Genomic DNA, 13786 nt, shown 5'->3' with positions numbered 1-13786 from the left:
TGCTGAAGCATATTAAATTTTATATCCATATTCTTTTTGTTGTAGCACGCTTTTATTGATATTAAAATTAATTAACACATTAACTGTCATATTAAATTGCCTTTATCAATTAATATTTACTAAGGGAATATTTATACTTCCTGTTGCAGTGATTTAACCGGAAATAATTTCCCAAACATTGACGAAAACTTTTTCGCACAGCTGCCAGTGGTTGAGAGCCTGTAAGTATGCAATAAATTATTCAAATTATGTTATTCGCAGTAGAAAATTAACAGTTATTACGGAACTATTATTGCGGACAGTATCAAAAAAATTTGAATTACTTTTAAACAAGATAAAACGTTAACTTCACATCGAAGCTAATATACCCTTCACAGTTGCATTTATTTTAGTAACTATGTGTTTAGTTTGTATGGAAGGAAGCAGTTTCACAATTTTCTCGGAGATTATATTATTACCTTAAGCAGTAATCCATGTCAAATTTCGTGAAGATATATCTTCAAATGAGGAAGTTTCCCATGCAAGCATTTGATTCCGATCTTTCAGTTTTTATGGCAGCTACATATTATAGTGGTCCGATATCAGCAATTCCGACAAATGAGCAGCTTCTTGAAGAGAAAATGACGTTTGCAAAATTTCAAAGCGTTATCTTAAAAACTGAGAGACTTGTATACGCAGTTCAACATACTGATCATTTATATATGTACATATGTATATACCTTATAGGGTCTCCGACCTTAGAACCTTATACTTATATAAAATAGTTATTTTTGCATTCGCTCTTAAAAAATTATTTCTTCTTTTTTCAGTGTTCTAAAATTTTGTTCAATCGAGCAGCTCGCGCCATACGCATTCCGAAGACTCTCTGAGATACCATTGAAAACGCTGTAAGTATAACTTTTACTGAAACTCAAGTCGCTAATGGTTACCGTTGATTTTTATTTTTGCCAATTTTTTTGTCTAAGGTGTATTTCATTTTCTTCCATACCATTCCAAATTTAATAATTTTATATGCAAGAAATTGAGCTACACCTGAACATGAATGCAAATTTTGTTGAGTTTTACTAAGTTATGTACGTACAAGGTTTGTAATTTTGATTTTTGTTTTAATATAAACCATATTTTTTCTTTGACACTACGGCTGAGCGATCCGAGCTCCTTGTTCCACCCAGGTGGCCTCGGTCTATCCTTTGGTCGTATCGGAGGCAAGCGCTTTTTTGAGACTTTTAGTGAGTGTGACTGTCCGTTCCTCTAGTGCAGAGATTGAGTCACATTTTTCTAGTATACTTAAATTCCCTATTAGTATCTTCCTATGTAGATCTAAGTTGGTATTCTAGGACTTCTGAAGATTATATTTTTATTGAGGGCTGAGAAAGGTCAGAAAACGAAGGTGTGCGAAGCACCTCCCAATTCGTGATTATTTTGCTAGTATACATTGTTACACAAATAATGTTTTTCGAGGTAGGGCCAATATATATTATATTGTCACTATAAAGATAAGTAAAGACTCACCTCGGTTGTCTGCTACCCCATACTGTGTGGTGCGCATTTGCTTTTTCGCCTATCATCAGGGGTCGTTTTGCTTTATCCGTCGCGTCCACCAACCTCTGGAGTTCTACTGTTGGCGCTTCACCGTCATGAGACATGTAACAGGAAGCAAGGATGATACATGCCATCCTTTACAGCTACTACAGTCAAGTCATCTGAAGAGAAATTTTGATCAATAGATGACTGCATACTTTGCTTTACCAATATGGCTTATTTCTCACCCTATTTGTTGCATTCGGGAAGTAGGTATAGTATGTCGACGACTTTAATCCAGATACCTTATTTTCGGAGGTTATCCATGGTTCCTGAACTAAAACCACATCATAGCCGATGCTCTATAAGTTGGGGATGAGTTCGACAGAGACCACTTTTGCTCTAAGCAAATTTATTTAAAGACCTTCACTGTTTTGTTTGGCACCGTTGCTTGACTTTCAACGGATCGCTGACTTTTTGGCTGCAATTAGCCCAAGCCAACCTTTCTTCTTCCTCCTTCGTCCGGTTGGTCATGCAGCCAAGCCTTTCATAGACTTTCAGGTCGCCTTATAGGTCGCTTTTGTTTTCAACACCTCCTTACTTGATTTTTCCCTCGACCTAGTCTTTATCGACGACATAGGACCTTTGGCATCTCAAGGAGAGCGTAGCAAAGCTTCCTTTTCTATTCTGCTCACGCTTTTGAGGTTCGAGTCTTCACAGACTGTAGCACCTCTACGTTGCAAAGCGGGTTCGGCAGTAACATTGCAACTACCGTCAACTGGTCACCGACCATAAATAAAACATTACTAAATATGTTTTGAGTAAATAAAAAATTAAAAAAAATCTTTGAAATATTTTCTGAATAGAGAATAAAAAAACTTAAAAAAAAAGAAATTATATTAAAAATATATTCGTTTTTTTTAATTTTTAATTTAATTTTTTTTTAATTGTTAATAAACAATTAAATTAAAAAAAATATATATTTTTTTAGTTTTTAATTTATTGTATTTTTTTAAATAAAATATGTTCAACCTTCTTTATTTATAGTCTTTTTATTATTTAATTACATATAAATTAGCGCATTACATTAACGCATTTCAATTAATTTCTTCCTCTTTTAAAGCTATTTGGATGAGAATAAAATCACCAGCCTATCGGAAAATTTATTTTCGGCGGAAAATTCCCTGATAACGCTGTGAGTATAAATATTTCGTTATATAAAATATTATTATTAAAATTATTGGCATTTAAAAAATGTTTATCGTAACTTTTGCAATATTCAAATAAATTCTGTTAATATATTTCTGAAACAAAAAAAAAAAAACATTTCAAAATTTAATTCAAAACAAATTTTATATATCCAATTCATATTTTATGTAAATTTCATTGAATTTTATGAAAATAATTTTTTTAACAATTTAACTCAAAGCGTTTTTTAAAATATATTTAAAATATAGTTTTTTTAATTTTTCATAGCAAAGTTTTTAATCTTTTATTTGTTTATATAACTTTCTTAAAGTTCAATGTGTGCTAAAAAAATCAATTTTTTTTATAAATTTAATTCAAAAAAATGGGTATATGAATATTTATTTATATTAAGTATTTTTGTCACAAATTACAATGTTTTTTAATTATTCAAAAACGTAAGAACATAATATTTTAATTTTAAATTAAAAAATATACACTTTAGTGCATCGAATATTATCATTAAATTTGCATAAATATGCCTTCCTCGCAAATAATTAATATTAGTTGCGTACACATTTTGCCTGCCTCATTAGTCAAAAGTGTTTGCTCAAGTGGCACTCATATGAAAAGTAAATGAGCTTCAACTAACCGTAAAATCGTGCCTTTGCATACACTCTATTAATCATTTCTTTACTTTTACAAGTGGTTCCTTTCATTTTGCCATACATAATGAAACACAAGCACCCACACACACACAGACACTAGAGCGCACCGTTAGTGGTAATTATGCGTAAAATATGTGTCCTTTTGGCATTTACAACGGTGTACGCTCTATCAGACACCTACACAACTACATGCGTACAAGTTTGCGGTTTATATATCAAACGTGCGCCAGCGCTGTGAATGTTACGTATACTCCACGTTGCACGCGATACTTGATTTCTCACTTTAACAAGCGCGGCAGACGCCGGCACTGGCACTGTTGTTGTGCCAATCATATTGTTGTTGTTGTACAATATTTATGGTTAATTAATAAAAAGTGTGCCACAAAGCGTTGTTGCCGCTGTTGTTGTGGTGAAATCGCTTAATTAGTGGAAAGTTACGTATACGTCATGGCGCATCGCGCTAGTAAAATACCAGAAAGCGTGTGTGCACGCTGCAGCAAATGTGGCATTTCACAGATAACACTATCGAATTACGCCGTTTATGACTTAAGTTGCAGCAAATGTGCGCCATTTAAGTGAAATGAGTGCAAGGCGAGCGTGTATTCCTGCACTTTTCATTGAAAAACCACACGTGACATGAAATATACGCAAAATATTGTGTGCTATACATAGGTGGGTGTTGCATTTTTGTGTAATTGCATAAACGGCGACAGTGTTTTGCATATAAATGTCCGTTATAAGCCATTTTAAGGCCAACTAAACGCACTAGTCGGCAGTAAAATGCTTACTAACTTAAATTCTCGGCTCATAACTGTGGCTGGACTTGATTCCAATGCCTGGTTTCATCCTGCGCTGCATTTCTGTATGCAATAATATGAATGTTCGGTATAAATTGCGCTCATGTTTCCGTCTACGTGGTGTCGCCTGTCTTTTATAGACCGCCTTTGCATTACTTAAGCTCTGCAACTACGCCTGCAATTTCAATTGCGCACACACGTACAGGTCTTTAGATGTTGCTGCTGTGTTTCGCCGGCCATTTCCGTAGTCATAAATGTCAGACACAAACGTATCTTAGCCATGAAGATATTATTTCCCAGCAACTTGTGTTCTCTGTTGTACAAAAGTATTTCTTCCATTTGCATTTTTCCTTGCTTTTTTGTTTTTTTTCTCTCTTAGCGAACATGTTACGTTGATTTCTACATATTCTTGAGCTTTATTGGCTTGCAAATGCTTAGCATATTCAGATAATTTGCACTAATGCGGCTTACTTAAGCAAATTAGACTCTTGTTTTGCGTTTTTTTTCAAATTTGCTGTATTTATTAAAAACGATTATTTAAAAGGAAGCACAATTATTTTATTTCATCGCAGCTTCAGCAAGCTTTTCGTTTGATAGATCCAAACTAATCAATTATTATGGAGTTCAGTCACTCTGAGACCTCGAGATGCAGTTGTGACTCAATTTTGATAATTAATTATGAGCTAAAATTAATTTTTTGTATTCTATTCAATATTTATTGTACGAAAAATTGCTTTAAATATCACGAAAATTTACTAATGTGGTGAAGATAAGCAGAAAATGCTGCAAAAACTGATCTTCTTGAGAGTTTGTGCCAAAAATTTGTTGAACTCTGCTAATTTTTATACCCTAAACAGGTTATATAAAGTTTGTCAGAAAGGTTTTAATACCCATAAGGCAGAATAAATTAAGAATTTTAAAATTATGAACAAAGTCTCACTATTTTTTGCTCATAGTAACGTAAATGTTCAGCGTGACGAACTGACTCCCCATTTGTCTACATATGGGTGAAGTACTCTCTCAATTTTTGAGATATCGGTATGAAATTTTGCACAGATCATTTTCTCCCTGAAAAGCCGCTAATTTGTCAGAAACGCCGATATCGAACATCTATAGCGTAAAGCTGCCATACAAACTGAACGTTTGAAATCAATTCATTGTATGGAAAACTTTTTAACTCGAAAACATTTCTTCACGAAATTTTGTGTGAATTATTCTCTAAAACAATGGTATAATCTCTGAAGAAACAGTTCGGATTGGACCACCACAGCATATAGCTGCCATACAAACACTGACCCTTAATTTAGTCCTGGTAAGGAAAATTTTTTTATTTGACAAAATATCTTCACGAAATTTGGTACAAATTATTGTCTAAGCCATAAGAATAAATTTTTCAGATCGGACCGATATAGCATATAGCTGCCATACAAACTGATCAATCAAAACCAAGTCCTTGTATGGAAACTTTTTATTTGACAAAATATCTTTACGAAATGTGGTATAAATTATTGTCTAAGCCAACGCCACATTCTCCGAATAAATTTTTCAGATCGGACCACTATAGCATATATGTAGCTGCCATACAAACTGATCAAACAAAACCAAGTCCTTGTATCGAAATTTGTTTTTAATGGTATTATAGCTTCGATGCAGTGGAAGTAAATATTTGTTCTGGTTTTTCCTTAAGGCAGTGAAAATATAATTTTTTTTAGAGCTAAATAGTTCAAAAAGTGTGGTCTCTGCGTTCCTTCCAGTATTTTTCAAAGATTTTTTGTTTAGAATTGTTTTTAAAGCGCCGCCATAATTTTAACTTCTCCATAGCTATCTTCTCTGCTGCTTATAATTTCTGTCATACAAGTTAAAAGGAGTAATTTCATGCTCATACTTTGATATAAAATAATTTTAGTTCCAAGAAATCTTTCTATGTGTCTCAGTTCTTGTGCTTTCTCAACTATCATAAAAATTCAGAATTTGTGCCAACAATCTACTAATTTATGTTAAAACTTTAGCTCTGCAAATACACAGTAAAACAAATTCTGTACCGTTGGTAGAACACGTGATTCTACTTCTAAATTTTACCAGGAAATCCCTTGTGACTTTGCTCTTAATTTCTATGAGCGCCAACTTTTATTTAGCAGCACACAAATTAGCATAATCATGAAGGAAAAACTTTTCATAAATGCTAAAGAAACGCCATTATTACTTGGAGAAGTAATTAACTTCCCCACCTAACATACTATATTACTTATTTTGTCACGCAAATTGCATGTGTGTTACTCATACGCACCGGTGCACCGTACAAATTGCACGTGCCTCAAGATGTGCAATATAAAAAGCGAAATGTAGAAACTGCAGTCGTCAGCTACACACCGACACACACACACACCCACATACCGTCATTGTATCGCTGGGCGTGACGAGTAAATAACAACCTTTACTTTACAGATTCCTGCACAAAGGACACACAATTTGCCTAAATCATAATTATAATGACCTGTCATACTTGTAATTTGCTAGTCAACTCGCTTGAATACAATAAAATTGCCTCAACAAAGCTGGAGATTTTACAAATTTGTTGTTGTGGTTGCAGTTTGGAACTTAATTTTGGGAAAATAGTGTCGGCAGCGTCGTTTGTTTGCACCGATTTCGGGTTGCGCGTGGGCCAAAGTGGCTGGGGGAGTGAAAGTTTGGGGCGCATTTGTACGGCGGTTGGCAGTGGGCGGTTCTTCGGCCACAAGCAGCCCGTGCCATTGTTTGGCGCGCAATTGTTGTGCGGTTTAGTTTATGAACTTGCAACGCCGAGCTGCACTTATCTGCAAGCGAGTGGAATGACGCATATTTTTTGGCACAAACTTTGCGTTTAGTTGTTGTGGTTTCCAAACTTGGTTCAAATAACTTTACGTTGACACTGTTGGCTAAATTTTAATTTCCGTTAATTTGGTTGTATAATTCAATTAACGTATTGATGTAGAGGAAATTGTTTAAAATGGGACTTGCCACCAGTTTAAGAAACAGATTTAATAAGATTTATATGAAAGCTGCTTTACAGACAAAAAACGTTTAAGAAAACTTAAAAGTCGATATATTTGTGAGAAGCGTTGCCACTAATTTCAGTTTATAAATTAAAACCAGTAAAAAAGGGATAAGTTCGGTTGCATACGAAAATTGTATACTCTTGGCACATGCAAGCATCACAGCAGTGGAAAAATTTTATTATATATATTATATTAAATTATATTAAAGTATATAATAAAATTGAAAAAAACGTTAACTTCAGCTGCATCGAAGTTCTAATACCCTTAACAGGGGCATAAAATGATCTAAAAATATTTTAATATTGATACTGATCGATCAGTTTGTATGGCTATATGCAGTAATGGTACAATATGAACAATTTATTGATAGATTGTAATGCTGCCTTAGACAAGAATCTATGACAAAAAACGAAAGGAAAAAGTACAAATTACTTTGTATACTATGTCAGCTATATCTTATTGTAATGCGAAATCAACCGCGTAATAAACAGTTTTTAGAAAAAAAGATCGTGTACAAATTTGTTTACATTTTAAGAGGCAAATGCCGATTTGTTCACATTTAGCCAAGACAACAACCTTTGTTTACATTTTGGGTCATTGATCCTTTTGTTTACATTTTATAACGTCAATGAACTTTTTGTTAACATTTAGCTAAGTTCACAACCTTTGCTTACATCTAGCCAAGTCAACAACATTTGTTTGCCTTTTATGGGGCCAATTTGGGAGGTCAATGACCTGTTTGCTTACATTTAGCCAAGTCCACAACCTTTGTGTACAGTTTGGGTCATTGACCCTTTTGTTTACATTTTATGGAGCCAATAACCCTTTTATTTACATTTAGTTAAGACAGACACCTTTGTTACATACGTATAAAAAATGAAATGTAGCCATATTGACATCAACAAAACAAGTTACCTAATGAATTTAGTTAGTTTTTCAAAAACGGTTATATTTATTTTTGATTATAAAAATTTAATTTAAAATATAAATGTTTTTAGGAACATATTTATAGTTGAAAATATTTGTTTGAAGTGTTGCCACCTATTTATTCATAACTTCTAATTTCTAATTTAATTCTTTAATTAATTTCAAAAATAAAAAAATAGACATCAAACAAATCAGATTGTATAATAATTGTTGTTAGTGTTGCCGCCTGTTTCATAAAAATTGCATTCATTTACTTATTTTTACTTTTTTCAAACAATATGAAAATTTGAGTAATAAATGTTGTTTCTGTTTCAGCATCCTGTCGGGAAACCGCATAAAAGAACTGCATAACTACGATTTTCAACATTTGGAGCGTTTGACTGAATTGTAAGTATATGTTATCGTCAACACGGTGTACGTTCATACATGTAGAGTTATATTTAGAGACTTCCTTAAAAGAAGCTACTCACAGAGAGACAAAAATGTCACCAATGTAAATTAAAGCCATTCATGAACAATCAAAGGCTTTTGCATATTTTTCAAATCAAATACTCACAGAAGATTTAAGTAACTGCGCATAAAATTATACACAGCAGCACATCCACAACCATTAAGGCAAACATTTTATCTCAAGATGATTTTCTTGAAGACAAATTATAGAATTGCCATAAATCATTTTCTTTCAATATAATCACATTGTAGTACCGTTCTCTCTCTTAAAAGGCATACTTACAACTACATATATATACGTATATATACACATATACATACATGAGCCCTTATGTTGGCCTATAGAATTTGGAAGAATCGCATGTTTCTTTGACTTAACTTTTCATTTGTTGTTGTTTGTTTGCAGAGACCTGCGCGGCAATCGTATTGAAACCTTTGAAGCGGATGTGTTTGGCATGCTGCAGAGTCTGGAAGTGCTGTAAGTAAGAGGGGATTACCAGATAAATAACAAAAATTTTAGATTAAAGAGTGGGGGGTGGAAAAATAAATAGGATAAATATAATTTCTAGGAAGTAAATAAGTTGTAAGTATTTGCTACATGTTAGAGTATTTAGGTGGGCAGTTTCGGCTGTAAGCAGAGGAATATGTATGTAGTTAGGTGTTTTTTTTATTTAATTTTTTTTTTGCAAAATTTTTAATATTTGTTTGAAAATAAATAAAAAAATTGTTTTTTATAAAAATTATTTACAACTTTATTACAATTTTATTAAGTTATTATTCTTTATTCTAATCTTTATTAAAAAAATAATAATAATAAAATTTATAATAAATTTTTAAATCATTTTTATCAAAAACAAAAAGTATGAAACCTCTTTATTAAAAAGCCTGAAAAAATGAAATCATGTTTTTTCATATTTAAACATAATTTTCATAACAATTATGTTTGTTTGTTATCAAAAAAGGTTTTTTTTTTAATAAGTGTGATCAAAAAAAATTTAAATAATTTGAAATATATTTTTTTTGTTATTTTAACATAATTTTGATACAAATTATTTTAATTTTTTATCAAAAAAAGTTCCTTTTTTAATAATTTTGATAAAAAATAAATGGTTTTTTGTTCATAAATGTTTATTATATAATAACCAACTATTTGATAACATTGTTTCTTTTTATAAACTTTTTTTTTTTTAATTGCACTAACTTTTTATATTTGAATTTAAACTCAAAAATCTTTTGTGAAAAAATTTAAAATTTAATTACAATTTTTTTTTAAATTATATTATATAGAAAAATTGGTTGAGCTGAATACTTTTTTTATTTTTGATAAAAAATTGTTTAGAATTTTTTGGAATAAATTAAAATTTTTTAATAAATAAAGCATTTTTTTTTGAAAGGAATTAAAAAAATATTTATAAAAATGTATTCAAAATTTTTTCCCGAACAAATATTATTTTTTTCTTTTTGTTATTACAAATTAAAAAAATATCTTTATGAAATTATTTTTTTTGGTTGAGGAAACTATTCTGCTTTTATTAAAATTATAATTTTTATAGTATTATATATATTATTTTTATATATTTTTAATTCTCTTATATTTGATTTAAAAAAATTATGTTTTTGTTTTCATAAAAAAATTATTTTAACTAAAATTTAATTCAATCAAAATCAAAAAAATCTAAACTCATAAAAATAATATATAAAAAAATGATTATAATTAAAAATATGTATAAATATCTTTTTATTACAAACAAAATTTTTGGCTTAACTAAAAGAAGATAAATTAGTTCAGACACAAATTTTGTTGGTATTAAAAAACATGTATATAGTACATATATACTTTTAATTGTAATAATTTTTTTTATATGCATATAATTTTTGAGTTTTTTCTTTTATAACCACATTTATCAAAAAAAGTTGACAAATAATTGTCATCATATTGAAGAGCTTTGCTTTTATTCAATTACGTCAACAAACAACTCGACCACATTCGTGAAAATGCTAAAAGAATCAATTTATGAAGCGCTAATGGCTTGTATTTATTTTTGATTGATTGATGATATGGAAAGTGAAAGCATTAGCCACAACCGCCTGCCTGCTTTCAGGCACCACAAAATGTATGAAAATGCAAAAATCATAGCGCGAAATGTTGCTCACTTTTGTAAAGCAGAAAAAAATTGCAAAAATAGAAGAAAACTCTATAATATGTTTCATAAAGTGTCCGTCACACTTAAGCGCTGAAAAGAGTAAATTAATAAAATGTTCCCTTTTTTATTTTATGCACTTTGTGTCCACGATTATCAGCGCAAACGTGACCTTTCCCAGTCAAATAAACGCCAACATAATTGAATGTCGCTACTAAATTACCGTTAGTGACGCACAAAAATTTAAATATTGATTGTTAAATGTTCGGTATTTAAGCGCCAAGGACGTGCGTGCGAGTAGGTGCGTCATTGGCCTACACGGCGTATACGCAACATGACAAGCTGTGCTCATGCATAATTTGAAAATAGTCATTTATTTGCACAAACGATTAATTGCGTTTGTACGCAAGCGAAATTTATCTCTTAAAATTATTTATTTTATTTAGTTTTACAATATTCAAAAACTTCCTATAATGTAAAAATGTGTGGCAGGGGAAATAGTCGAGAACATTGTGATACATTTGAAAGCCGTAAAGAAGAGCGAGTAAAATTTTTTGTTATTTAATATTTTTTTAACTAAATTTTTTTTTTTTTTGTTTTTTGTATATATATATGTCAATCCAGCGTTGCCAGGTATTCTAATTTTGCTTAATCTTCTTTTATACTCAAATTTTATTGAAGTAAATTGAAGTAAGCGGATTAAAAATTAAAAGTGAATAATGTCGCAAAGGAAAAACAACGGTATTAGAAGTTACTAAGTGAAGCAAAAATAAGGAAAAATATTAAATTCGGTTGCGACGAGGATATAATACCTTTCATAAGCGATTTTCTCATAACATAAAAGTGTATAAAAACAACATTATCTTGATTTTGATACTTCACTTTGTATGACAACTATACGCTATATTGTACCGATCTAAAAAATTTTTTCGTAGATTGTACCGTGAACTGTGCCAGTACTCCATGCTAAATTTCGTGAATATATCGTATGAAATGAAAAGGTTTTTAATACAAGACTAGATTTGGATCGATCAGTTTGTATGACAGCTATATGCTAGGGTGGTTCGATCTAAATAATTTGTGCGAAGATTGTAGCACTAACTTTTTCAATCATTTCTGCCAAATTTCTTGAAGAGATCTCGTCAAATAAAAAACTTTTCCATACAGAGATTTTTATGTTTAATGGGTTAGTTTGTATGGCAGCTATATGCAATAGTGCTCCGATATCGGCAGTCTCGACAAATGAACAGCTCCTTAGAAAGAAAAGCATGTGTACCAAATTTCAGATTGATATCTCAAATTATTGTTAAGGTTAAGGTAAAGCTGAAGGAATATTTTAAGATTGGTTTGGGGATACGTTAAAGTTAAGTGTAATGTAAAGTTAAAGTTAGCATAATGTTTTATTTTTTTTATTTTGGAAAAGATTATCTAAAATTAAGTTTAAAGTTTAACACTAAGTTTAAGTTAAGTTAAAAATATTAAGTTTAAAGTTAAGTTCGTAATTAGGTAATATAAATACGGGTAAACATTTCGTATACTTTTTATAGCAAAAGCTTTTTGGTTCTCAATACTTCATTTGTCTTATTTTGTAAGCTGAGTGCAAACACTATTGCTTAACTCTTCAATGATGCACTCATCAGTTTCACATATTTTCCTATTTTACAGTTACCTCAATGAGAATCACATCCATCAGATCCGTCCGGGCATGTTCCCGGTGCTCACAAAGCTGCACACTTTATCGCTGGCGCACAATCGCATCGCCGACATCGAACGGAACTCGTTTACATTCCCGCGGTTATTGCATTTGTAAGTATGTGCGCGTGTGTGTGTGTGTGTGTGAGTTTGCATAAATATTATTTAACAGCACCGGGTGATAGTTACGCCAGATGTGGTGTGGGTGTGTGTGGGCGCGTGGGAGCGAGGATGCGTGTATAGTTAGGGGCGACTGAAAGGGGATTAGAGCGAAATAGCTCACTTAAGTACACAAAGCTCCAAATTTGTGTACGCGTATTATTACAAGCATTACAGTTGTAGCTGTGTGAGTGCTTATGCTTACGCTCCGACACATATGCAAATGCAGATTTTAGCTTCCAAAATATTTTTTCGCACACACATGACCCTCTTTGGGGTGTGCCGGCATATGGCGGTGCACTTGCACTTAGAAATAACTTAAACATGTGCTCTTGCGCATATTTCAACTTTATTTGCTTGATGGCGCACCCCTCGCGAAATGCTTGGCAAACAAGCGCGTACAAAAACACACACAGAGAAACATTTATACCAACGGTTAGCTGAAATTCACACACAAATGCTTAAGAATTTATGCGCGCCAGACGGAAACGTGGCATTCGGCAAATATTGCCAAATATTTCAATGCAGTTGTTGTTGTACATGCATTGAAGCAATAGTAAAGACAACAACTGCCCTTAGAAATGTACCGGTATGCACACAATATCTCATCCTGTTGTTAACAAGTTGGCAATGTATCGAATTCGCACAAAAGAAGAGCCCCTTAAAAACTCCAATTTCGGCAGTTTATTGTCTCAAATATAATTTCTAATAAATTTAGTTTTCTTTGTCTGCGCAAATGCACATTTTCATTGTTTGCAGGCATATTTTGTCTTTGCTTTACTGTACATAAAATGTTCATTCCATACATTCTATTGTTATTTTTACACATTTTCTTTTGTTCCATTATTTTCTTTGCAGATTTTTAGCCGGTAATCGACTGTCAGTGCTGCGAGCACGCACTTTTTGCCCACTTCGGCTGCTGCAAGGACTGTGAGTATACATTTGAAGTACTTTTGTATAATTACCTAGTAATTTGCACAGAAATTGTGCTACTGTTTGAGCACAGAGTACTCTGTATCAAGTGTTTTTGCTCCTGAGAGTGATTTATGGCTTTAGCTAATGCTTTTTCCGCATATATTGATGACAGAAATTAACCTGCATGAAGCATAAAAAGTATGACGTAACATACTGAGGTCAGAATAAGGTTAAAATTTTCGTTGAGGTTGAAATTTAAGTTGAAATTCAAGTTGAGTTGAGGTGGTAGTTGAAAT

The 13786-nt window shown here is 31.9% G+C and overlaps 1 protein-coding gene across 3 annotated transcripts in view; it reads left to right on the top strand.

The window, feature by feature from the left end:
- The window catches only part of LOC120775652 (relaxin receptor 2), a 59571-nt gene that overhangs the window by 32709 nt on the left and 13076 nt on the right, over positions 1-13786 (top strand). For all 3 annotated transcript variants that reach the window (XM_040105908.1, XM_040105910.1, XM_040105909.1), the window contains exons 5-11: positions 150-221; positions 810-887; positions 2645-2716; positions 8449-8520; positions 8990-9061; positions 12390-12530; positions 13434-13505. In XM_040105908.1, the coding sequence (XP_039961842.1) occupies positions 150-221; positions 810-887; positions 2645-2716; positions 8449-8520; positions 8990-9061; positions 12390-12530; positions 13434-13505 (579 nt within the window). The remainder of the gene's footprint in view (positions 1-149; positions 222-809; positions 888-2644; positions 2717-8448; positions 8521-8989; positions 9062-12389; positions 12531-13433; positions 13506-13786) is intronic.

This window comes from Bactrocera tryoni, chromosome 4 (genome assembly GCF_016617805.1).
Source record: "Bactrocera tryoni isolate S06 chromosome 4, CSIRO_BtryS06_freeze2, whole genome shotgun sequence".
NCBI classification, from domain to species: Eukaryota; Metazoa; Arthropoda; class Insecta; order Diptera; family Tephritidae; genus Bactrocera; species Bactrocera tryoni.
Note: the sequence above shows the minus strand (reverse complement) of the source record. Positions and strands in the feature narration are given on the sequence as shown.